At 41.3% G+C, this 27,208-nt stretch overlaps 1 protein-coding gene and 1 pseudogene across 3 annotated transcripts; one reads left to right on the forward strand and one right to left on the reverse strand.

Moving 5' to 3' along the window:
- Window positions 1–1,990: 1,990 nt before the first annotated feature.
- Window positions 1,991–26,925, forward strand: XCR1 (X-C motif chemokine receptor 1). 3 transcript variants are annotated; one of them, XM_054551136.2, is made up of 3 exons: window positions 1,991–2,183; window positions 4,054–4,111; window positions 21,949–24,497. In XM_054551136.2, exon 3 carries the CDS (start codon window positions 21,980–21,982, stop codon window positions 22,979–22,981), a length of 1,002 nt encoding a protein of 333 aa, XP_054407111.1. In that variant the 5' UTR covers window positions 1,991–2,183; window positions 4,054–4,111; window positions 21,949–21,979; the 3' UTR covers window positions 22,982–24,497. The 3 variants fall into 3 exon arrangements, with proteins under 3 accessions (XP_054407111.1, XP_054407112.1, XP_002813880.1); XM_054551137.2 differs by lacking the exon at window positions 4,054–4,111 and having other exon boundaries at window positions 1,997–2,183; window positions 21,949–26,901; XM_002813834.4 differs by lacking the exons at window positions 1,991–2,183; window positions 4,054–4,111 and adding an exon at window positions 16,355–16,505 and having other exon boundaries at window positions 21,949–26,925.
- Window positions 19,775–20,633, reverse strand: LOC100446551 (nuclear receptor-binding factor 2-like; annotated as a pseudogene).
- Window positions 26,926–27,208: the final 283 nt, after the last annotated feature.

Below are 27,208 nucleotides of genomic sequence, written 5' to 3' on the forward strand. Positions count from 1 at the left end.
AAACAAAAAAATACAATGGAGTACCACTTCATACCCTCTAGGATGGCTACTATAAAAAAGTGGAAAACAACAAGTGTTGGCAAGAATGTGTAGAAATTGGAACCATCATGTTAACACAAATAATTTTACTTCTTTGTTTTCAATTTGTTTGCTTTAAAAAAATACTCTAATTTTTCTGGCTAGACCTTTTAGTACTATGTTGAATAGAAGTAGTGTAAGTACGCATTCTTGTGTGTGTGTGTAGAGATGAGGTCTCACTATGTTGCCCAGGCTGGTCTCAAACTCCTGAGCTCAATCAATCATCCTGCCTTGGCCTCCCAAAGTGCTGAGATTACAGGAGTAAGCCATCACACCTGGCCCATAAGTAGGCATTCTTATTTTATTCCTGATCTTAGGGGAAACATTTTCAATCTTTTACCAGTGAGTATAAGATCAACTGTTGGTTTTTCATTTATGGACTTTATCATGTTGAAGTATTTCCTAATCATACTTTTTTGTTTTGGTTTGGTTTGGTTTTTTGAAATGGGGTCTCGCTCTGTTGCCCAGGCTGGAATGCAGTGGTGTGATATCGGCACACTGCAACCTCTGCCTCCTGGGTTCAAGCAATTCTCCTACCTCAGCCTCCCAAGTAGCTGGGATTATAGGATATAGACCACCATGTCTGGCTAATTTTTGTATTTTTAGTAGAGACGGGGTTTCTCCATGTTGGCCAGGCTGGTCTCAAACTCCTGACCTCAGGTGATCTGCCTGCCTCAGCCTCCCAAAGTGCTGAGGTTACAGGCATAAGCCACCACACCTGGCCCTGGTCATAATTTACTCAGTGTTTTTAACATGAAAGGGTATTTAATTTTGTCAAGTGCTTTCTCTGCATCAATTGAGATGATCACATGATTTTATCCTTATATTCTATTAAAGTGATACATTACATTATTGATTTTTTTATATTGAACCACCACTCTTGCATTCAGGGATAAATCCCTCCTAGTCCAAGAATATAGCTCTTTTAATATGTTGTTGAATTCAGCTTGCTAGTATTTTGTTGAGGATTTTTGCATCTATATTCATGAAGGATATCGGACTGCAGTTTTCTTTTCTTGTAGTATCTTTGGCTTTGGTATCAGAGTAATGCTGGCCTCACAGATATAGATTAAGAACTGTTCCCTTCTCTTCAATTTTTTGGAAGGGCTTGAGAAGGACTGGAGTTAATTCTTCTTTAAATGTTTGGTAGAATTCACCAACAAAGCCAACTAGTCTTGGACTTTTCTTTGTTGGGAAGTTTTTGATGATTACTGATTCAATATCTTTTCTTGTTATAGGTCTATTCAGGTTTTCTATTTCTTCTTCAGTCAGTTTTGGTAGATTGCGTGTTCTTAAGAATCGGTCCATTTTATCAGTTACCAAATTTGTTGGCCTTCAATTGTTCATCATATTCTCTCATAATCCTTTCTATTTCTATAAAATCAGTAGTAATGTCCCCACTTTCCTTTCTGATATTAGTAATTGGAGTCCTCTCTATATATATCTCTAACTGTCTCTTTACTCAATATAGCTAAATATTTGTCAATTTTTTTAAAGAGCAAACTTTGGTTCTGTTTATTTTCTCTATTATTTTCTATTCTCTCATTTGATTATTTCTACTCTACTCTTTTTTATTCCTTCCTTCTGCTAGCATTGGGTTAGTTTGCTCTTCTTTTTCTAGTTCCTTAGAGTATACAGTTAGGTTGTTGATTTGAGATATTTCTTCTTTATAAAGTATAGGCATTTACAATATAAATTTCCCTCTGAGCACTGCTTTAAAAGCAGCATCACATAAGTTTTGACATGTGTTTTTCTTTTCACTCACCTAAAGGTATCTCCTATTTTCCCTTATGATTTCTTATCTGCCATAATAATTGTGTTACTGAAACACCAGTGGTTCACTCTGGGTCCCACTGCTTACCTCACAGAAAGCCAGTCACTGAGACAATGAATGTTGTCAAGGAAGAACGCGTTAACTGGGTGCTGAAGCTGAGGAAATGGGAGCTCAGTTTCAAATCCATCTCCCTGACCAACTAAAACTAGGGGGTTTATATAGCAGGGAAGACATATAACAATGTGCAAGAAAACAGGAACTAGGGAGTAGCAAGGAAGCAATTATGATAAATGAGAAGCCTGGTGTTTCATTGTCTGGATACAATGATCTGGTGAGTTTCAGTTATTTGATACTTTTTGGGAGACCAGGGGATCCTTTCCTGGGGAAGGAACTCAGCTAAAACAAATGTAAGTTTCAAGCTTTAAGACCAGAAGGATCAATTTCTATGTTTATCCAAAAACAACTGTCTATGGGATCACTGGGTCAGCTTCAGTCCCCCCTTTCTATTTATAAATTCCTCAATCATGGAAAATCTGGTCATTGATCTTTCTGGCTGCTTCATGCTGAGGAGGGGCTTCGTGGGAAGCTCCATACCATGGGTGGCCTTGCAGCCACCCAGGAATCAAAGATTAATCTACTATAGAGTTTTCTTCTGAAACACAATCTTTCTCTCTCCAGGCCCTCAGTTCCACCAAAGACAAATCACAGCAGGACCAATTTACCAGCAAAATAAGCTTCAGACCCTTCTACTTGGCCTGATTACTCACACAAAGTGCAACAAGAATCATTGTCCACATAGGCTTTTCTAAATTGGCTTTGCTGGAACCTCTCACAAGGCCGTTTCAGTCAAAGCCCTGAGAAAATAACCAATTCCTCCAACTGTGTCCCATTATAAGCGAAAACAGCTTCTTATTGAACTTATGCAAATAAACACATTGCCATGAATCAGGAATATTCACAAATAGTTTACAAATTCTGGAGAAATTAGGCAGAGAGAGAAATATGCCTCAAATTCTGTTTATAAAACTATACTCTGCTCAATATACAAAGCACATTTAAAGGCTATAAATGGCTCAAAAGAAAAAAATTCTGCAGACTCTGAAAAACAAACAGAATCAGCAATATTTCAAACAAAAAAAGCCATAAAAAATATTTTAGTCCTCCATTAGTTTGATCCATGCAATCAACTCCTGCTCTGCTTCACATTGGGCTAGCAATCTTTATGAACACATCAGCCTTTCAACTAGTGTCCTACAAATTTTCTCTCTAATCTAATGGCACAATTCTTCAGAGTTATCAGACACCTGCGTTCAAGAGTCCTTTTCATGAACTCTTCCAAAGAATCAAGCCCTAGACTGAAGCTGACTATAAGTCACTTTTTGAGGAGCATCAAAGCAAAATAACAATTATAGATGACAAGTCTTAGGACAGCCATAGTCAAAGACACAGTTGACAAGGCAGTTTGGTTATTTCTGTGGCATACAACAATTTAACATAATAATCATAATTATTACTGACAACATATATTAAGACATATCAGAATTTCAGGAATATCACATAATCCTGGAACACACATTAACAACATATCTATATAACTATAACCCAAAGAAAGTTAAATACCACTTCACATTTGACAATGCTTGCTGTATAATTCTAATGTATAAAATAAGCCTAATAAGCCTAATAGATCTCTCTTGGACTTCAGGGAATTTAATATCCAAAAAAGTTAGTTTGAGGTCAAAAAGACTGAATTTGGAACTTGAAATTTTGGTATTGTAAAGTCTGTCAAATATCAAAGGCTTACAACACTTAATATAACAAAATAGGACCACAAATTACTATAAAATAATCATTTAGCCAAAATTATAATATAAAATGTTTACTCTTTGATAAAGAGGAGTCCGTTTCCTATATAGTAAGACCTAATAAAGAAGGCATGAGGTCAATAAACTTGTGTCCCTTCCTTTATTTTTTTCTTCTGCGGTTTTACTCAAAAGGTAAACAAAAATCTCTTATTATGTCTTGCATGAAAATTTTGTTCAAAAGAGAAAACCATATTTTACCCTTGTATGGGGTATTATTAACGTTAAAGCTAACTTTAATAAAACCTTATAAACAAATCTAATTTTAATCAGTTTAACCGTAAGGTAAGATTTCCATAAACCTTTTATAACCTTTTATAATTTTCTATTGAAAAACAGATCAATGCTCCTAGAAAACCCTGTTATTCTGACACACTGGCCCAGACACTGGCCTTGCGTAAGTGTGGTTTTGATATTGTTTAATTTATAGAAAAACTCTATACTAATCTTATCTCTCAAAATTGATCCTTGCAATATCATAGACCTACCTCTTCTACAATAGTCCCTGGGCCTAGAGGGATAGAATAGTTTTAATTTTTCTGAACCTGTGTCTTATAAAAACTGTTCATTTTGATTGTCACCTTCTCCTGGGTCTGAAAATAAGGCTTCAAATGGTGTTAATGCTCAAGATTTAGCAGGGGTCAGTGCCTTTTTCAGACTCAGGAGTCAAAGGCCTGTAACTTAACAGCACAAGGATTACTTAATAGATTATTTATACTACAGAAAGTCCTATCATTCTAACATGTCACAAATTAAAACATTGTGATTTGGTGTCTAGGAGTGACTGCCTGCAGTACTTCAAACCACTGGATTAAAGTAGTTAGGTTATGCATTGCATATGTCTAATTGCTAGCATTCTAGTGACAGAACTATGACTAAAAGCACTAAAAAATGTGATAGGTCCTATGCCAAACTTATCAAAGTAAGACAATTAACTTTACTCTCCATCATTAAAGAAATGGTAAATGCAAGTATCAGTTTTGTAAATTCAGTATGAGAATAAATATCTCCTTTCACTTAAATACCATACAACAAAACAAGAACAAAGTAAAGCACACAATAATTTCTTTTCAGCTATTTAAAAGAGCATCATCACACATTTCCAAGATTGATTTCTAGGTACAGTACTGACAGCTGATTAGGTAATAACTTTCACCACAAAAATCTTCAAACCAGTGAAACACTCGCACATATTTTGTTTCCAAGTACACACATGAGGACCCATCAGTGATAAATGGCTTTGCGTCAAAGATCACTGGAAAGTCTCACTTTTTTTTTTTAACCACTTAATCAAAGTGAATATCACTTAAGTGTAATTAATTTGAGAAAAATTCCAATCAATATAATTTACTTGAGGACAAGGCCAATCTTTCCTTAGCATTAAAAGTTTATAGCCGTATCACAGTTTTCCCTCATTACAGGAAAAGATGTAAAACCAACTCAAATTGTTGATTGAATTGAATTACCTTGGAAATTATTCTCACCTGCTTTTTCCAGTAAAATAAATAGTATACTATTTCTGCTTAGAACTTGTAAAAATAAGTCTTGTATTTTTTGGCCAGGATCTTTAAAGTTCTCATAGTTCTCAAGATCATCAGGGGTAAGCAAAACCAATCAAATGTTAAATGGCTGGTGTTTATTAATTTTTGGAGGCTTGACAAAGGTAGCCTAGGAATTCTAGATAAACAGAACAAATGATGACTTGTTAGAAATGCATAGGAAACAAAATGACTATTCAAAGAACCAAATAAAAGCCTTCAATTACAAACTAAAAAACATCAATAGTTTTATAGAGATGTATACATAAGTAAAACCCAAAAGAGAACAAACAACAATAAATGAAAATTAGAAGCAAAAATAAACAGGAAACCAACCCGAAATTTTTATCCTACTCAGTTTACCTTGGAGGCTAAAGTGTTACCTAGAGGTTAAAAAAACACACACACGGCCAGGCACGGTGGTGGTTCATGCCTGTAATCCCAGCACTTTGGGAGGCCAAGCCTGGCAGATCACCTGAGGTCAGGAATTCCAGACAAGCCTGGCCAACATCGTGAAACCCCGCCTCTCAGAAAAATACAAGGCATGGTGGCACGTGCCTGTAATCCCAGCCACTTGGGAGGCTGAGGCAGAAAAACTGCTTGAACCTGGGAGGCAGAGGTTGCAGTGAGCCAAGATTGCAACATTGCACTCCAGCCTGAGTGACAGAGCAAGACTCCATCTCAAAAAAAAAAACAAAAAAAAACCCATGCACACAACATATATTTTATTCCTGGTGCACAGATTAATGTCTTCAAGTCAACTGATACAACTACACATTTTTTGAAATTAAGAAATTCACCTAGGTACATGACCCGTACAAGTACCTTAGTACCAGTACTATCTATGCAAAATAGCAAATATACTGTGAAGCAATGCAAGCATGTATGTGAAATTTGGCTCCATGCTAAATCTGGCTTCATGGTTAATTGTATTAAAAAAGAATTGCCAAACTGACAATATATTTCTTTATAATATTTATTTTATCTTCATCAAAACTAAGTTTTAACTATGAGCAATGTTAATCAGTCAAATTTTTCCCATTTTCTATCAGGTTTTAAGGGATATTTTACTATCTAAACTTTTTCAACTTTCTATTTTCTCTATGTGTGCATAAAGATAGAAACACAGAGAACCAGGAAAAAGCAACATATGACTTATACAGACCATCTATGATACATTTGGACTTATTTTGTCCTAAATTTTCTTTTCTTTTTTAAATAATTAGTCATTTTATTTTAGGACAAAAATTCACCATACGAGATTTTTTCTCATACAATATTTTTCTCTTTACGACCTTTCTCCCAAAAACACATTGTCACATTCATAACTTTCTTCATATCTCTCTCCCCTATTAACTGGTTCCTTTCTACCTTGTTTCATAAATAACATTTTCAAGTCCATAGTTTGAATTAACATTTAGATAACTTCTGAATTAGACAAAATTATTCTTTTTCTTACTAAGAACACACAGTTTTGGGTACCTTTTATATACAGAATTAATATAATTCTTATAATTAGTAACCTTAAATTTTAGTGAAATACTAGGAGGCAAGAAACCCTCAACTGCCTACCAGATATTAGCATTTTATAGATGAGAACAATTCTATAATTTTTAGAAATATATTTCCCGATATTGTAACCCTTCCTTAATTGGAAATGACTCAGGCATCCAATAAGCATTGAAAATAACTTTTAAGATTTTAAGTTACACAAAAACTTCACCTATAGCACTCACATTTTTTATTTATTTTTGGCAGTTTATCTCGATTATTTATGCATTATTTATTTCCTTGTTAACCATTTTATAACCTGTGAATATCAGGTGTTTACCTAAATAAGAACTTCAAGTTAACTACAAGGGCATTTTCACCAATAACTCAGAAGATTCAGCTGTTTTCATTAAACCAATAACATTAAATTAGTCTTACTTATTAAAAAATTCCTACAAAGATCATTTTGTTCTGGCTAGGTTTATCATTTTATAACCTGTGCCAAACCCTGATACCTCAAAATATCTAGCGGAGACAAATATAAAGCCCAAACAAAAATATATGTTAACAATTCTTAAGACATTCCTATTTTTATTAATATTTTTAAAGACAGTTTATTTATTAAAGGTTTACTTAAGTCATGTGAACTTGAAAAATACTTTGGGCTTACTTAATTTATGAGTTCTCTTTTGTTTACAAGCCAATTTGGTAGACAAAAAGACATAACATAATAAATGTACATACCTAAACACATCTAGACATGCATATGCACACATACAAAGTCATTGGTTTACGTGGTTACACTTTATTTGCCCCATATGTAATCCAACATAGGGTATGAACCAAAATTTTGGGTAAAGCAGTTTCCATAGCAGTTTGATTTTTAAAGGTCAAACCTCCTCAGACTCCAAGGAACACTGGGGCCAAACAGCACCACAGAAAACCACCTGGAACCTATTAACCAGGCCCAACCTGCTCAGAACAGCAACATAAAAGCCTGGATACAGGAAACTCCATCCCACTTTCTCATTCAACAGCAAACTCCGATTCCAAACAATATTGGGGACAAGCATTATTACAAAAGAATATCAGTTTATGTAATTCTAATTTCCCATGATACACTCACAATCACCAAAACACAATCCGACCGCTGCAGCAATAAACAAGCCCCAAGAGTGTCCAAATTGAAACAGCCGGGGTCCTTCCTCTCTCCACTGGTTGGGCTTAATCAACTTGCAAACAAAAATTCCTTAGGAATTTCCCAAATTGAGAGGAGCACATCCTGCTATCTGGTACCCACAAAAGACACTCACTTGCCTGGACACACAGGCAAACAATTATAAGCCCCCAAGAGTGTCCGTAGTGAAACAGTCAGGGTGCTTCCCTCACTGTCAGCTGGGCTTGTTCAACCTGCAAATGGAAATTCTTTCAAAAATTTCCCAAATTGAGAGGAGCATCTCTTGCTGTCTGGGCCCACAAAGGACACTCACCTATCGGGATGCAGACGTCAAATTTCAAAGACAGTTCTTCACAGGCAATCAGGAACACAGTTGAGATCAGCTGTAGTGGGGCCAGAGACAGACTGAAACTTACCTTCAACCAAAACTGAGTGGGCAGCTGCTTAGGAGGGCTTTTGAGACTCCTGGCCCATGGCAGCTGATCAATGAGCCATTGTGGCAACACATTGCTGGTCAGGGAACCAAAATCTGTTACTGAAACACCAGGAGTTTGGTCTAGGTCCCGTTGCTCATGGCACAGAAAACCAGTGACTGAGACAATTATTGCCAGTGAAGAAGGCTTTAATCAGGTGCTGCAACTGAGGAGCTAGGAGCTTAGTCTCAAATCCATCTCCCTGACTGACTAAAAGGAGATGTTTACATAGCAGGGAAGAAATGTAACAATGTGTAAGAAAACAGGAACTATGGGGCCAGGCATGGTGGTTCACGCCTGTAATCCCAACACTTTGGGAGGCCTAGATGGGCGGATCAGGAGGTCAGGAGTTCGAGACCAGCCTGACCAACATGGTGAAACCCCATCTCTACCAAAAATACAAAAATTAGCGGGGTGTGGTTGTGAGCACCTGTAATCCCAGCTACTCAGGAGGCTGAGGCGGGAGAATCACTTGAACCTTGGAGGCAGAGGTTGCAGTGAGCCAAGATCACACCGCTGCACTCCAGCCTGGGCAACAGAGTGAGACGCCGTCTCAAAAGAAAAAGAAAACAGGAACTATGGAGGGGCAAGGAGGCAATCATGATGAATGAGGGGTCTGGCATCTCATTATCTGGATGCAGTGATATGGTGAGTTTCTGGTGGTTGATACTTTTTTTGAGAGGCCTGAAGGTCTTTCCTGAGGAAGAAACTCAGGTAAAACAAATACAAGTTTTAAGCTTTAAAACCAGAAGCTTTTTTCATCAAAAAAGCTCTCCATGGGACTATTGGGTCAGTTTCATTATGAGAAATTAGTTAGTGGGTACCACGTACGTTATTCAGGTGGTATATATCATAAAAACCCTGACTTCACCATTATGCAATATATGCATGTAACAAAACTATACTTGTACCCATACATTTATATAATTTTTTAAAGAAAACCTAAACCTAACATTCATAAGGGTAAGAAACTGGATGTGTTTCCCCTAAGAATAGGAGCACGTCAAGGACGTCCTCTGTCACCATTCCTAGTCAACATTGTACCGAACATCCAGCTGTTGCAATAAAACAAACAAAAAAAGGAAATAAAAGGTATAAAGATTGGGAAAGAAGAGATAAAAATATCTTTGCAGATGACATGGTTTTCACAGTATAAAATCTCAAAGAATGCACCAAAAAACTCCTGTAATTTATATAGCAAGCCTGCAGAAGGCAAGGCTAATATACAAAAGACTTGGCTTTTCTAAATACCAGCAATGGCCAGGTGCAGTGGCTCACACCTGTAATCCCAGCACTTTGGGAGGTCAAGGCGGGTGGATCACCTGATGTCAGGAGTTTGAGACCATCCTGACCAACATGGTGAAACCCCGTCTACTAAAAGTACAAAAAATTAGCTGGGCATGAGGGCGGGCACCGGTAATCCCAGCTACTCCAGAGGCTGATGCAGGAGAATCACTTGAACCCAGGAGGCAGAGGTTGCAGTGAGCCAGGATCACGCCACTGCACTCCAGCCTGGCAACAGAGTGAGACTCTGTCTAAAAGAAAAAAAAAAAAAAAAAAAAAACAGCAATGAACACTTGAAATTTGAAATTGAAAACAAGACCATTTACATTAGCACCAAAAAATGTTAAATGCCTAAGCATCAAATTAATAAAATATATACAGAATTTATCTAAGGAAAACTATAAAACTCTATAAAAGAAATCAATGAAGACCTAAATAAATGGAGCAATATTCCACGTTTAAGGATAAGAAGACTCAATATTGTCAAGATGGCAATTCTTAACTTGATCTATAGCTATAATGCAATCCCAATCAAAACCCAGCAATTTATTTTGTGAATATCAACAAACTGATTCTAAAGCTTATTTGGAAAGACAAAAGACCTAGGACAACCAACAAAAAACTGAAGAAGAACAAAGTCAGGGGCCTAGCATTACCAAACTTTAAGACTTTATATAAAGTTACAGTAATCAAGATAGTGTAACTAGCAGAAACTAACGTGAAAGAATACTAGCAGAACATAACGGAGAGCCCAAAAATAGACTTGCACTAATATAGTCAACTGATTTTTGTCAAAGGCGCATAGGTAATTAAATGGATAAAGGATATTTTCAACAAGTGGTGCTAGAACAATTGTATATCTACATGCAAAAGAGGAATCTATACACAGATCTTACACCTTTCACAAAAAACTCAAAATGCATCTTAAATCTAAATGCAAAATGCAAATGCACAAAACTTCTAGCAAGTAACACTGGAGAAAATCTAGATGGCCTTGGATTTTTTATGAGTTTTTATTATTTTTGTTTTTCTTTAATTTTTGTCTTCTTTTTCTGATACCTAGGTAGGACCCCAAATTGAGGAGTTTTTAGATACAATACTGTGAAAGAAAAAAGTAATAAATTAGACTTTGTTACAATTTAAAACTTTTGCACTACAAAAAAAAAAAAAACCTTGTTAAAAGAATGAATAGACAAGCCAATACTGGGAGAAAATATTTGAAAAACATTTTGGATATGGGACTTATATCCAAAATATACAAAGAACTCTTAGAACTCAATGATAAGAAAACAATCCAATTTAGAAAATGGACAAAATATCTAAACAGACACTTCACCACAGATGATAGACAGATTCAAAATTGCATATGAAAAGATGCTCAACATCATATGTCATTATAGAATTACAAATTAAAATGGCAGTGAGGTACTCCTATGCACGTATTAGAATGGATACATTTTTTAGAACCTGACATCAAATGCTAACGTGAATGTGGATGTCTAGCAATGAGAATGCTCATTCATTGATGATGGAAATGCAAAATGATCCAGCCACTTTGGAAGACAGTTTTACAGTTTATTACAAAGCTAAACATAGTCTTATTGTTACAGGATCTTTGGGGGGGGTCTCTTTTCTGGCTGGAAACCTGTGGCCAGTGGTGCCTTTGCCCAAGTTTTCCTCAGGCCCACTGGGCTTATCCTGCTCACTCAGCCTAGCATGCTGCACTAGGCTCACACTACCAGCCTGTATCCCATGCCTCCAAGGGAGACTGTGAATCAGGCATGAAGCGGCAAGGGCTGTGTGAGCAAGTGTGGGGTCCAGCATTGCATTGTCAGACACGCCAGCTATGCTGTGGGGTGGGTAGCTCCAGATGCCAACCTGGGTGCTGGCTCTTTGTGAAGCTGTGGCTGGACCAGATGCACCACAAGCAGTTTCCCCTGCTAGCGTAAGGGAATGCAGTGGTACACAGAAACTTAGAGATGCCAGGAGCCACAAGGCCCCAAAGAGGAAGTCACAGTCCTAGCTTGGGGAGCACTCAGATCTGGGATCCCCAAAGGACCACAGCTTTTCTCTCCTCTTCGCCCATGTGGCAAGCAGGGGTTATGGTTCAGCCCTGTTTGTGTTACAGTTCTTTTAGCCTCACCATTTGGTGGGTCCCAAGTTCTTGTCCTGCGAACCAGAAGAATGAAGTATGCAGAGAAGTGGAGCATGAACAAGATGAAGAGCTTTATCAAGCAATAGAACAGCTCAGAGAAGACTCACAGTGCATAGCTCCTTTCTGCAGCCAGGGTGTCCCAATGAGTGTTCAGCTCCTACCAGAGAGGAGATGCTGGAGTGGGAAGTTCCTCTCTGCAGGCAGGTTATCCCATTGTCTCTGTAGCTCTCAGCAGAGAGGAGGCCCTAGAATGGGTAGCCTCTCTTAGACAGGTCATCCCGTCGTCTCTTCGTCATCTCTCCATCCTCTTCCCAAACCTGGCTAAGTCCAGGGTTTTTATGGGCAGCAGAGGGGAGAAAGTCCATGGGCAGCCATGGGCCAGAACAAGGAAAGGCACCAAAAGGTCCCCCTGTGGTTCGTGGGACTGTCAGCCCAGCCACCTGGCTTCAGGCCTTCCCCAGCTTGAAGGCGGGGCTTCACCAGGGACCTGGCCCTTTCTGCCCAGGAGCTTGTTGACCTCCCACCACTGTTTTTGGCACTCAGGCTATTCATGCCAAGGGTTGCCTGCAGGCCAGCAATGAGCTGTCCTTAGCACCCCCCTCCTCAGCCTTCCTCCTGTGCTCATTGGTGCCCAAAGTCCAGAGGGGGCTAAGGTGACAGGGTCTAGCATGTCAGCACACACACACCCGGCCAGGTTGCAGCAGCACCCGAGCTTGGCCCCAACCTTACTCCAAAATCAGAGCAGGCAGTGACAGTGGGGAGAAGCCAAGCAGCAGGAGCAGGTACTTCCAAGCCTGTGGGCAGAGGGGGACCTTCCCAGGCCCCTGACAGTGCAGAGATGCCTGGATCCATAGCCACAGCAGGGTGGCTGTAGCAGTGCCTTGGAGGGCTGGGCTCCTGCCTGTTCCTAGCTCCCAAGAGCACAGGGGTGCCCAAGTCACAGCCATGGCTTCGGCAGCTCCAGTTGTGCCTGGGGAGCTCCATGTCCCACCAACTTCTAAGGGGCAGGGCTCCCATTTGTCCCCAGCTCCTGCCGGGTCTGTGGAGCATGCAGCCTCAGCCACACCTCCTCTCCACATTTTCCCCACAGTGGTTCTGGGCAAGGTGCAGGTGGCGTGGTGGCCCTGGCCAACCCCTCACAAATGAACCTGACACTCCCAGGGCTAGCCCTGAAACTCCCAGCTACACCTTTGGCCAGGTACTCACAGGCCCCCAGAACATGGCAGGGAGTGAGGTTGAGGCTGTGGCAGAGGCTCCAGGCCTGAGAGTAGGTCCTGCCCAGCCATGCAAGGGTAGGGGTGATGCAGTAAGCTGCCTCAGGGATGCAGGGCATGGGGACGCAGGGCACAGAGGCCCACCACCCCCACTGCTGCTCCTGCAGCTGCTCCTGCCACCACCGCTCGTGCCTCCCTGCTGCAGCTGGCATGATGGTAGCAGCTGCTCTGGATGGCCCACCACTGCCATTATTATCATATAATCCAATCACACTCCTAGTTATAACTGAGCTCAAAACTATGTGTAAACAAAAACCTGCATTCAAATACATATCATGTATAAAATACTTTTTTATACATAGTGTATAGTGTATAAAGTATTTTTCATAATTTCCAAGAAATAGGATTAACCAAGATGTCCTTCAATAGGTGAAGGAATAAAAAAATCTGTGGTATTTCCATACAATAAACTCAAGAGATGCAGAATAAGCATTTAACAAAACCCAACACCATTTCATGATAAAAACACTCAACAAGTTAGAAATAGAGGGGAATTTCCTTAATCTGATAAAAGGCATGTATTAAAAACCCACAATTAACATCATACTTGTAGTGAAAGACTTAGAAGCTTTTCTCCTAAGATCAGAAACAAGACAATGATGTCCTTTCTCCTCTCCTATTTGACATTGCATTGGCGGTTCCAGCCAGGACAACTAAACACGGTGGGGGGAAAGTACCCAGATTGGAAAGGAAGAACTGAAACTATTTCTATATGCAGATGTCATGACTTTATAGTACACAAAGAACTGAAAGAATCCACCAAAAAGAAAAAAAACTATTAAAGCTAATAAATAAGCTCAGGGTACAAGATCAATATACAAAAATCAGTTGTATTTTTATACACTAGCAATGAACAATCTGAAAATGAAATTAACAAAACAATTCCATTTACAATAGCATAAAAATACTTAGGAATAAATTTAACCAAGAATGCACAAAATCTACTCACTGAAAACCACAAAATAATGTGGAAAAAAAACTAAAGAAGACCTATGTAAATAGAAAGACTTTCAGTGTTCCCGGATTGGAAGACTCAATATTGTTAAAATGGCAATACTCCCCAATCTGATCTACAAATTTGATGCAATTTCCATCAAAATTCTTTTTAAATTTCTTGATAGTGTCCTTTGACACACAAAAGTGTTATAGGTTTTTTAGCCCTTGCATTTGGCTCTTTAATCCATTTTGAGTTAATTTTTGTATATGATGTGAGGTAAGAGTACAACTTTGTCTTGTATATGACTATCTAGTTTTCCTGGCACCATTTGTTGAGAAGAATATTCTTTTAACACTGAATGGCCTTGTAAATGGTCTTGATTTTTGACCCTTGTCAAAAATCAGTTGACAATCCCAGCACTTTGGGAGGCTGAAGCAAGCAGATCACTTCAGCCCAGGAGTTGAAGACCAGCCTGGGAAACATGGTAAAACCCTCTCTCTATAAAAATTAGCCAGGCATGTTGGTGTGCACCTGTAGTCCCAGCTACTCGGGAGGCTGAAGTAGGAGGATCACTTAGGCCTGGGAGATTGAAGCTGCAGTGAGCCATGATTGCACCACTACACTCCAGACTGGGCAACAGAGTGAGAACCTGTCTCAAAAAAAAAAAAAAAATCAATTGACCATAGATGTATGGCTTTCCCCATTGTATTTCATTGATCTATATGTCTCCAATCTTGAATAGAAGAAAGAACAAAATTGGAGGATTTGTGATTTCAAAACTTACTACAAAGGTAATCAAAACTCTATGGTACTGACACAAGGATAGATGCAAAGACCAATGGAATATAACTGAAAGTTCAGAGCTAAGCCATAGCTATAAATCCCTATAACCTGACTAGGCAAGGATTTCTTAACTACAACAGCAAAATCACAAGCAACAAAAGAAATAATTTATAAATTAGATTTCATGAAAGTTAAAAACAGGTCAGGCATGGTGGCTCAGGTCTATTATCTCAGAGCTTTGGGAAGCCAAGGCAGGAGGATCACTTGAGGCCAAGAGTCCACGATTAGTCTGGGCAATATAGTGAGACGCTGTCTCTACAAAAAAATTAAAATAATTAGCTGGATGTGGTGCTGTGTACCTATAGTCTTAGCTACTTAGGAGGCTGAGGCGAGAGTATCTCTTGAGCTCCAGAGTTCAAGGCAATAGTGAGCTGATCATGCCACTGAATTCAGGCCTGGGTGACAGAGTGAGGGCCTGCCTCAAAAAAAAAAAGGAAAGAAAAGAAAAAGAAAATTTAAAGCATTTGTGTGTCAAAGGGCACTATGAAGAATTAAAAAGGAACCCAAGGAATGAGATAAATTATTTTTAAATCATATCTCTGATAAGGATCTAGTATCCAGAATGTAGAAATAACTCTTACAATTTAATAATAAAAAGACTAATAACTCAAAATTTTAAAAGGCAAAGGTTCTGAATAGACACTTCTACAAAGAGATACACAAATGACCAATACACATATAAAAAGATGCTCAACATCTTTATTCATTAAGGATGTGGAAAAACTGTCTCCTACTGTTGCAGCTTTTTCACTCCTGTTGTTTGGTGAGTGGGAGGGAGTGTTACAGCTCTTTTACTCCCCCCACTGGTGAGCTCCAAGTTCTTGTCCCACGACCAAGAAAAATAAGGCACACAGACACTGGAGAGTGAATAAGGCAGAGTTGGATTTATTAAATTAAACCACAGAAAAGCTCTCAGCAAAGAGAGGGGACCCAAAAGAGGGTTGCTAGCTATAAGGCTGAGTCACAGGTTTTTACAGGCTTAGAATGAGGAAATACGTGCTGATTGGTTTATGGGTAGGCCTGGAAAAAGCAATACTCAGGAAGAGGTACAATAGTGTAAAGAACCAATTGGGGGCTGAAGTGAAAGCTTGGCCTGAGACCTTGGCCCAGGACCAATCAGGGGCTGAAGTGACGTTACACTTTATGCAAATGAAAATTTGGCCAGCAGCTAATCACAGAAAGATAGGTATATGTAAAACAGGTAAAAGGTAAGGACCAATCGGGAGGAAGCGTGTGAAATGAGACAAAGGCATGCCAAGGAGAGGGATATATGTTCAAAAAGGAGTGGAATTTGTTCATCTGGATTCACAGAGTAGGTGTTTCTATTCAAACATGCAGGGTCTTTTCTTTATCTGGGGCTTGCAGCTTGATTTTCAGGCTCTTCTTGGTTTGAAGGAGTTCCACGAAGGATCCACCCTAACTGCCTGCCTGACTGGCTTCTTCCTTCCTCCTCTCTCACTAGCTGTCCCCCTCTGGCCCCCTGGCTCTCTCTGAGACTCCTCCCATCCTCCTCCTCCAGCCTTCTGGGCAGGACAGGTGTTTCAGTTTCTTTAAGTGAAATATGAAACAGAGAAGCACCATTTCTGCCTCAAGACGCATGTAAAGAGGTGTAGATTCAGGTGAGTTCCTTTACAAACATTTTAAACTTATGTTTTCCTCTAATTGTAACAGCCTATATCAGGAGTTCTTAAGCTTTGCTGCACATCAGAACCACCTGGAGGGCTAGTAAATATGCTGATTCCTGAGCTACCTCTGGAGGCTCTGATTCCTTTGGTATGGGGATTTCCCAAGAATCAGCATTCTCTTCAGAAAAGCTGATCTGGGCTGGGCGCAGTGGCTCATACCTGTAATTCCAGCACTTTAGGAGGCCAAGGCTGGCAGATTGCTTAAGTCCAGGAGTTCCAGATTAGCCTGGCAGATTTCTTGAGTCCAGGAGTTCCTCACCTAACATGGTGAGACCCTATCTCTGCAAAAAATACCCCAAAAAATTAGCTAGGTGTGGTAGCACACATCTGTACTACCAGCTACTCAGGAGGCTAAGGTGAGAGGATCACTTGAGCTCAGGAGGTTGAGATGTGATCACACCACTGCATTCCAGCATGGGTGATAGGGCGAGACCCTGTCTCAAAAAAGAAAAAAAAAATCAAAGAAGAAAAATTGGCTGGGTGCAGTGGCTCACGCCTGTAATCCCAGCACTTTGGGAGGCCGAGGCAGGCGGATCATGAGGTCAGGAGATTGAGACCATCCTGGCTAACACGGTGAAACCCCGTCTCTACTAAAAATACAAAAAAAATAGCCAGGCGTGGTGGTAGGTGCCTATAGTCCTAGCTACTTGGGAGGCTGATTCAGGAGAATGGCACGAATCTGGCAGACAGAGCTTGCAGTGAGCCAAGATCGCACCATTGCACTCCAGACTGGGGGACAGAACGAGACTCCATCTCAAAAAAAAAAAAGAAGAAGAAAAATGGATCTGGGAACCATACTTTGAGTAGACCTAACATATAAATAATATTTTTCTTATGCTGAAAGAAGTAGAGAGGTTTATTTGGCTACATATCTTTATGTAAGGCCTTGTTATTACTGGTGATTGTATAATTTAGAGCTGTCTTTCTCAATCTAAATTATATTACAGTCCAGAAAGCTAAATTCACTCCCTTAGAGTTGAGGTGGGCCACAGAGATGGGGAGGGGGAGAGACAACCAGCAAAAGGGAGCCAGGCCACTGAATGTAACTTGGAGAGGTTTGAGATTTGACATCATTTTCCTTTTTATCCCCAAAGTCTTCCAGGCCCAGAACATGACTGCCTCTCAAATTTTTCAGTAAATGAATTAATAACCAGCAAAAAAAAGAATGATTTTTATAGATGTCCAATATCCCTTTTATTTCTAATTTGCTGAGAGTTTATATCATCAAAGGTTGTTGAGCTTTGTCAAATGCTTTTCTACATTTATCAGAAAAGATCATATAGTTTTTTTCTTTATTCTATTGATATGGTGACTTAAATTGATTTTCATGTATTAAAACAATCTCATATTTCTGGGATAAACTCAACTTGGTCATGTTATATTATTCTTTTAAAATATATTGCTGGATTTGATCTGCCAATATTTTGTTAAGAATTTTTCTGTCTATGTTCATGAGGAATATTGTTCTGTAGTTTTCTCTTATTGTAATTTGTTGGTCTAATTTTGGTATCAGGGTTATTCTGGCCTCATAAAAGGAGTTAGAAAATATTCCATCCTTTATTTCTATTTCTGATAGTTTGTGTAAAACTGGTGTTATTTCTTCCCCAAATGTTTAAAAAAAATCACTAGAAAAATCCTCTAGTTCTAAAGTTTTCTTTGTGGTAAGGATTTATATAGTTAATTATATTTCTATAACAAATGTAGGGCTATTCACATTTGCCATATCATCCCATGTCAGTTTTGATATGTTGCATGTTAAAAGAAATTCATCCATTTCATTTAAGTTGTTGGATTTTTTAACATAAAATTGATCATAATATTTATTTGTTATTCTTGTAAAGTCTATTAGGTCTGTAACATATTTCCTCTCTCTTTATTCTCAATCAATCTAGATAAGCCTTCATCAATTTTTTGGTCTCTCTCTCTCTCTTTCTTTCTTTTGAGACAGGGTCTTGCTCTGACACCCAGACTGGAATGCAGTGGCGCCATTATAGCTCACTGCAGCCTGAAATTCCTGGCCTCAAGGGATTCTCCTGCCTCAGCCTTTCAAAGCACTGGAATTATAGGCATGAGCCACTTCTCCTTGCTGATTTTATCAATGTATTAAAATGTTGTCAAACAACCAATTTTGATCTTGCTCATTTTCTTTATTTTCTATTTTATTTCTGCTTTTATTTTTATTAATGCCTTCCTTCTACTTACTTTGAGTTTAATTAGCTCTTCTATTTCTAGCTTATGTCACTGATTTAAGTCTGAGATTTTAGACGTTTATTCTTTCTAATACAAGCATTTAAAGCTATAAGTTTCTCTCCAAGTACTGCTTTAGTTGCATTTCATGAATTTTGATATGTGGTATTTTCATTATTATCAATGCAAAATATTTTATACTTTGCCTTTTGATTTCTTCTTTGACTCAGATTCTAGAAGTCGGTTGGGTTTTTTTAAATAAAACACAATTACTTTATTGACTTCTTACAATCAAATACTGCCAACTAGCATTACTTCCACTCACGCATCATTAAAAACAAAGGATATTTCCTCCTTGGTATTTTCAAATGATGCATTATATAATAAACAAAATTAGAACTTAAAATGCACCCCGATTAATCATGTAAACAGGTAATTTGTTTAAAAAAGCATAACTAACAATTAAGGTGTATATCTTACAACTAACAAATAAGGTGTGTATCTTACACACCTTATTTAAACAAACAAAATAGGCATTAACAAAATGCATACAGTCAATACATGATAGAAAGCATGTTTCAAATACAAGGCAGCCCCTCGGGCCACCATATTATTTAGGTTTTGCATTATCATTTATGGCATTATAGATTAATTACACATAACATATTTTAGACATTTTAACCCTGAAGATAAGAAAAATAAATGTTGCTTGAAAAAAATTATTCCAAGTAGCCATTTGGTTTGTATCAGGAGAAACTGAACCTCCATGAGTTTAGGGTCTATCAAGTTGGAATCATTAGCTCAAGTCAGTGAATGAGATATGCAACGCATTTCACAGTGACTGTTTCCCAAGTCCTGGCAATGCGTGTTCTCCCGCAGTCCACCAGATGATGAAGCATTTCCGGGACCAGGATCCCCCTTCTATGTGGTTTTCTGTTTTCTTTTTTTTTTTTTTTTTGCTGGATTAACTATTACTGTATTATTTCCTCTTCTCCCCTCTTCTGTAGCCTTCCATTTTAATTATTCATAAATCCTTTAAGAATATTCTCAGGGAGCTCCATAAGGGGAAGTTCTGGAGATGTAAAATCCAAGGGAGGAAGACTGGGGATTGGAATGTCCTTGGCTTTCCCGGCATTTGCTGCAAACTTCTGCCAGATTGAGGAGGCTGTAGCAGTTTCTGAATGTGGTGGCAAGCTCCGTAACTGACGTTTTTACAAAATCAGCATCTACATCCAGCTCTTTTTCTACTGGACCTTTTTAGAAGTCCGGCCTTTTCAGCCTTTAGTTATTTTCTTTCCTTAATCTTTCATTCTCAGCCACAAGGAATTCCACATGCCTCTTCAAATTTGCAATTTTGGTTGCCTGCTCCTCTATAATTGTTTTATCATCTTCTGGGGCTTTGCTTGCAATACATGGCTCTGCTGGCTCACTCTTTTGCTGAAGTAAATATAGTAGTGTGTCTGGATCCCTGTCAAAGATCCCCTGAATCTCAGGCAGGCGTTTCTCCGAGGAAGGGCTGTACTTCTGAGAAAGGGGGCTCTGGCTCTCCGCATCCTCGGCAGAGAGTTTGTGAGACGCCTGAAGATAGGCAGCTACATCCTTGTCTGTGTTCTGCTAGGCTTTCAATCTTTCCTCACGCTGGGTCCTTTTCCATCTCTCTTGGATGAAGAGGAGCCGTTTCATGTGGCTATCCCTTTGCAATTCCAGTGAAAGATGAGCCTGCTCAGATTGTGTCAGCTTCATGGCTTCAGAAAGATATGCCGCAGCCTTTTTGTGACAAGAAATAGCCTCTTCGTATTTGCCTGCAGCTAATAAACGGTCTGCTCGTCTGCTCTGTTGATGAGCCAGGTTGAGGGGTCCTTCCATTACTTCCATAGACAGCAGCGGCCTTAGGAAGGGGAGCAGTGGAACCAGGGAACATGGAGGGGACCTCAGGGGAGCGCGACGCAGCCGCGTCCTCTCTGGGCGCAGAGAGAGCAGCAATCTCACCACTTCCTCCTCAGGCCCCGCGCCACGGGCCCGCCCCCTGCGCCGCCGCCGAGGCCACGCACGGCGCCATGACGTCACACGCGCTGGGGTTTTTTAAATTATTTCCAAATTATTGAAGCTTTTCTTGATATCTTGTTATTGATTTCTAATTCCTTTTGGGTCTTTTATATAACTTTTCTTTCTCTGCTGAGACTTTCTATCTCTCCATTCATTATGAATATAGTTTCCTTTATTTCCTTGGGAACAGGTATAATTAACATTTTGATACATATTTACAAATTCCAACATGTGGCCCCTCCCTCTCACAGGCAGCTGCTTGATTGTCTTTTCTTTTGAGTATGGGTCATGTTTTCCTATTTCTTTATATGCTGAGTAATTTTGGCTTGTGTCCTAAACATTGTTATGTTGTGTAGACTCTGGATTTTGTTTCATTTTTCTGAAAAGTGTTGATTGGTTATTTGGTGTTTGTCTTAACAAGCATTTAAGTTTTATAAATAAAAAATATAATTCTAAGCCCCACAACTAACTGAATGGACTCCTCAGCCAAGGAAGGGCATTCTAAAGAAACATTAGTTCAGGCCATGATGGGAATAGGTGGTCAGACATGCCTCATTATACTCGCCTCCTTTTGTAATTCAGCACAGGTGACCAGCATTAACATTAAAGCAGCCCTTAAGCCTGATAGAATAGATTCTTCGTAGCAATAAGATACCAACATGACAGATAGAAATATTTTGAAATGGTCTTGCAAAGCTATCTCTTGTGGGGAAAATACACTCTGTAGAGAATCCCCTTCCCATTCCAGGTCTTTTCTCTGATCCAGGAGAGAATTAACTAAGAGTCTGGCATCTTTTTTGGGTTTTTTGTTTGTTTTTGAAACATGGTTTTTCTCTGTCACCTGGGTTGGAGTGCAGTGGCGTGATCACAGCTCTCTGCAGTCTTGCCCTCCTAGGCTCAAGCAATCTTTCCCCACCCCCCAGTTTCCTGAGTAGCTGGGACTATAGGCATGCACCACCACACCCGGGTAATTTTTAAATTTTTTGTAGAGACAGGGGTGTCACTATATTGCCTGGGATGGTCTCAAACTCCTGGGATCAAGCAATCCTCTCCCTTTGGCCTTTCCAAAGTGCTGGCATTACAGGTGTTAGCCACTGTACCCAGCCACCACATGGCTTTAAACTCCATGTCTCTATCATTTCAGATGCTCTAAACGTCCCTGCCATCTGATCCAGATGGAGTCCTCGGGCAACCCAGAGAGCACCACCTTTTTTTACTATGACCTTCAGAGCCAGCCGTGTGAGAACCAGGCCTGGGTCTTTGCTACCCTCACCACCACCGTCCTGTACTGCCTGGTGTTTCTCCTCAGCCTAGTGGGCAACAGCCTGGTGCTGTGGGTCCTGGTGAAGTATGAGAGCCTGGAGTCCCTCACCAACATCTTCATCCTCAACCTGTGCCTCTCAGACCTGGTGTTCGCCTGCTTGTTGCCTGTGTGGATCTCCCCATACCACTGGGGTTGGGTGCTGGGAGACTTCCTCTGCAAGCTCCTCAATATGATCTTCTCCATCAGCCTCTACAGCAGCATCTTCTTCCTGACCATCATGACCATCCACCGCTACCTGTCGGTAGTGAGCCCCCTCTCCACCCTGCGCGTCCCCACCCTCCGCTGCCGGGTGCTGGTGACCATGGCTGTGTGGGTAGCCAGCATCCTGTCCTCCATCCTCGACACCATCTTCCACAAGGTGCTTTCTTCGGGCTGTGATTATTCCGAACTCACATGGTACCTCACCTCGGTCTACCAGCACAACCTCTTCTTCCTGCTCTCTCTGGGGATTATCCTGTTCTGCTACGTGGAGATCCTCAGGACCCTGTTCCGTTCACGCTCCAAGCGGCGCCACCGCACGGTCAAGCTCATCTTCGCCATCGTGGTGGCCTACTTCCTCAGCTGGGGTCCCTACAACTTCACCCTGTTTCTGCAGACACTGTTTCGGACCCAGATCATCCGGAGCTGCGAGGCCAAACAACAGCTAGAATACGCCCTGCTCATCTGCCGCAACCTCGCCTTCTCCCACTGCTGCTTTAACCCGGTGCTCTATGTCTTTGTGGGGGTCAAGTTCCGCACACACCTGAAACGTGTCCTCCGGCAGTTCTGGTTCTGCCGGCTGCAGGCACCCAGCCCAGCCCCGATCCCCCACTCCCCTGGCGCCTTCGCCTATGAGGGCGCCTCCTTCTACTGAGGGGCCTGTGGTGGTGCAGGCGCAGGTGCAGGTGGACAGGGACTGGAATGGGGGTCATGGAGAAGCGGGCCTGGAAGCAGCACTGCAGAACACAGCAGGGTGAAGACGTCACCTCCGCTGCAGGCGCGCAGTGAAGGTGATTCATTACACCAGTGGGTCCCACCAGCCTCTCATCTGCGGGAAAGTGGCTTCCTACCTGGGAATTTCATACTGCCATCCAAAAAAACATTTCTTGAACTCTGAGTTCATCCTGCACGCTCCTTCATTTAGACATGTGTTTCTAATCAGTGTTTGGTTCAGAAGGTTCTAAGACATGAAAGGATTCTGGGAAAGGTGCTTCCTTAGAGACTTTACAGGGCCTAAAGCTCATTGTGTGTGATAACTGCACGATGCTGACAAGACAGTGCCTCCCTTCCCTGACTGTAGGGTTGTCTCTACTGGTTTATTCACTTTGGAGACGCCTGGCTCCATATTCCTCAAGTACTGCTGGATGAGGCTGTCTGGAAGACAAAAGTCGCCATACCCTGAGACAAACACAGTCATGTTGAAATCTGGATTCTAAAAATCCACAACTAGACTGGAGAAATGTTCTGTATCCTGGATCCAAGTCCTAGCCCATGAACTGGCCCTTAAAAATTTAGCTCATAAATATTTGATTGAAGGAATGAATTTAATAAGTGCTACCTTCTGCACTAAGTATTTATTCAGAGAATACAAAGATGAATGAGATACAGTTGCTACCCTCCAGGGGCCAACAGCCCAGCCCCAAAGGCTCACCTGCCTTGGTGAACACCCACCTTGGTGAAGGCATCTAGGGTGGACTCCTCCAAAATCTCATCCTTCCCAGGTGGATAGTGAGCTGACTTCAGATTTATCACTTTGCACCTAAAGTGTCCTCCTCCTATTTGGTTGATGGTGCTAGCTTCCCCCCACCCACCCACACTCCAAACTTCAAGTCCTCTTGAAGGCCTGTGTTTTCTTTTCCTCAACTCCCACAGCCAGGTCCAAATGACCGTGCCTGTCTAGTGGCTTTCAGAGTTGACTCATTCTTGCCATTGCATGCCTATGGTTTCATCCCTGAAACAGGGCCTCACTTCCTTGGCATTTCCCCACTGCTCCTCTCTTTCCCCACCAGCCTGTCCTCTGCCCTTACACCAGGTGCTTCAAAACCCTTAGTGGCTCCTCATTACTTACAAATAAAGTCCGTACACTTTAGCAAGGCTTTCAAGGCCTCCACAATCTGATGCTAGCCAACTTTTCCATTCTTATTCCACTCTAAGCCTCCTCCCCACAGCAGCTTGGGATCCAACCCCAAAACACCACTGGCCTTCTTTTAGACACATATCTCCCCAATACCCTACCTCTAGGCATTTGTCATGCTGTCACCTGGGCCTGGAACATGTTCTAGCTGACAGGCCAGCTCCTCCAGGAAGCCCTCCCCAATCTGCAAATTAGAACACTCTCTGGGTTGTCGTGGGATTCTGCTTGTCCCCTCTAAAATAAAACAACCTTGTGTTGTAGTTACACACATGCAATGTCTTATCTCCCTGCCCCATCAGGCTGCAAGCTGCTTGAGGGCAGGAACCTGGTCTTGAACTCCAGTGTTCTATCACTGTGTGCTCAGTGAGAGCAAAGAATCAACAGCTGTTATTATCCTTCAGATTTATGCTTCTTGGGGAGCCATGCCCTGGGGCACACTTTACCTTCTTTGTCCCAGGCTGCTTGTCTATAAATATTAACCTTTCTTTCCTAGTCTACACTCTCAGAGAGTAGTAGAAAGAGAGTAGGGTGTAGTAGTAGAGAGATTGCTTATCTCTCTCTGTGGCGATGGCTATGCTTGACCTTGCCTTCTAGTTCATGGTACACATGCCTGCCTCTCACACTGGCCCATTGCTTCACACCCAAGGGCATAAATAAAAGTCACTCTCTAAACTTTGCCATGCCACAAAGACCTGGGCCCAATCTGTGAACCTGATTCGGCTTTGGCATGGGGATTTGGAAAAGCTTCCCATGTGATTCTGACATGCACCTCCATTAGGTACATTTGGCTGCAACTTTTTTAAAAAATGAGGAGTCCAGAGTCTTCTACAGTCCCTTGAGCAGGGATTTGCACACAGAAGACACTCAATATCTTGTTATTGAATACAGTAGATACCAATATAGCCCTCTGGCCAACCTAGAGAGAGCTTGTAAGGCATTTCCCCTTCAGTTCCAGATGCAACTTCAATGATCTATTTGCCAATGGGGCAGTAGATCTGGAGGAGTTTATCGGTCTAGGGAACAGCCAGGGCCTAGTTTTAATAATGAGGCCAGTAGCACCTGCTGGACAGGGCTGGGCAGCACACCAGTGAAGGGAAGGGGCTCCCATGGACCTACCTGCCAGCCTACAGGTGGGGCCACTACTCACCACTGATGAGAGAAACAGCGTAAGGAAGAGATAATGAGGTACTTTGTGGAATCAGAGCTAAGCCTATGGGCTTCTAGTTGGCCTAATCTTTCAAACACAGCTTCACACTGATTCTTAACATTTTGTTCGACTTTTATTCAGAGGGCAGGCTGAGCCAGGGAGCAAAAAGGCAAAGGACTCCTACTCACATACCCACTTAGCAAAACCAAAGCACCTTGGGCTTTGAACCCACCCTTCTTAGAAGGCAGGTTTGGGGGTTGAGGCCCCTTGAGAAGCTCACTTCACCCTCTCCCCATGCCATCCCATTCCTACCCATCCCAAGATGCTTCTCTTGTATTTCTTTCAGCACATCCAGCCATCTCCCTGGGAGCGTTTCATATCTGACTCTTTATACTTCCAGTGATGTTTTGGCATCCCTAATAGACAGGCTCCCAGGGCAGTCTTTAATCAGGAGTCTTCCCCTAATCTAGCTCCTCAAGAACCCAAGGGAAGAGGCACAAAGATAAGTATGAATAGGAAGATAGAAGGGTAACCCAGTCAGAGAGGAAGTGGTGGATGAGACTGCTGAAAAGGAGTTGCCAGAGAGTTGCACACCACGAGCCACGCTGTCTGTCCCTGACCAAAACCTCCACTGGCCACCACCTCCTGGGCTTTCCCTCCCTCCACCCACGGAAACCACTGCTCAATCTCAACTGGACTCTTGCAGGCCTATCTCTCCCTCCAAACAGAGGTGTGCTGGACACAGGGCTGCAGACCTCTAACCACTCCTGGAACACAAAAAACCCACAGTGGTTCTACAGCATTTACACCTCCACTTTCCCTCAGACAGAATCCAGAAGAGAAGAACCTCGCTGATCTCTGAGCAGAGCATGTCTCCAAGCTCAGGCCAGCCCCAGACCTCCAATGGCCTCAAATGGAGTGGAAATCCCTCAAAGGCACAAACCCAGTTCCTACCATCTCCCTCAGTGCCTGGCAATGTTCGTGGTTGGTTGAGTGAGTTAACAGGAGACCATCTTTTGGCTTTTTTTCTACCTCTGTTTCCTCTTACTATACTTGCCTACATCTCATCTTCTGGTCAACACCAGGTACTCACCCCATGAGCTTCTTGTGAACTTGTCTGGGGCCCACAGGCCCAAATATCATCTTTTTTGTTTGGAATTAAGCTTTGTTGAACTTTTCACAGGTTTCATTTGTGCAACTGCCTGTGATGGGACAAAAAAGTCCACAAACATGGAAACCCGGTCTAAAGAGGTCCAAAGTAAACTGTCTGTGGAGTCGAATGGCATTTGAGCCCTGGACCTAAACTCCAAATCCAAGCTCTTTCCCACTGTGACCTTGGGCCTCTCGAGGCTCAGTTTCCTCATCTATAAACTGTAGAGAAGCCAATAACAGACTCACCCACACTATGAGGGTGTGCATGAGGTCATGTATGTAAGAGTACTTGCTTTGTTGATCATTCTGTCCCAGATAAGTATGAATTATTATGCATCATTTCATTAAACAAGAAAGCTTCACTGTGTTATATGCACAAGTAAAAGATTAGCACGTAGTGTCTTACCTTTGGCTGGCTGTCTTAGTCAGTTCAGGCTGCTATGACAAATACCATAAACTGGGTGGCAAACACTCAGCCCATAGCATTGATTATGTCCCCTCATTTCTACCAAGAGCATATAGGTTCTTAAAAGTTTTTTGGAGGATCTGGACTAGGGATTCAGGATTGGAGAACAAAGTGTGGAAAAAGGCCTGTGTGAGTCAGGGTGGTGGGAAACTGGCTCAATTTAGACCTTAGGTGAAATTGTCCAGGAGACCAAGTCTATCTT

This window comes from Pongo abelii, chromosome 2, assembly GCF_028885655.2.
Source record: "Pongo abelii isolate AG06213 chromosome 2, NHGRI_mPonAbe1-v2.0_pri, whole genome shotgun sequence".
In the NCBI taxonomy this organism is placed as follows: Eukaryota; Metazoa; Chordata; class Mammalia; order Primates; family Hominidae; genus Pongo; species Pongo abelii.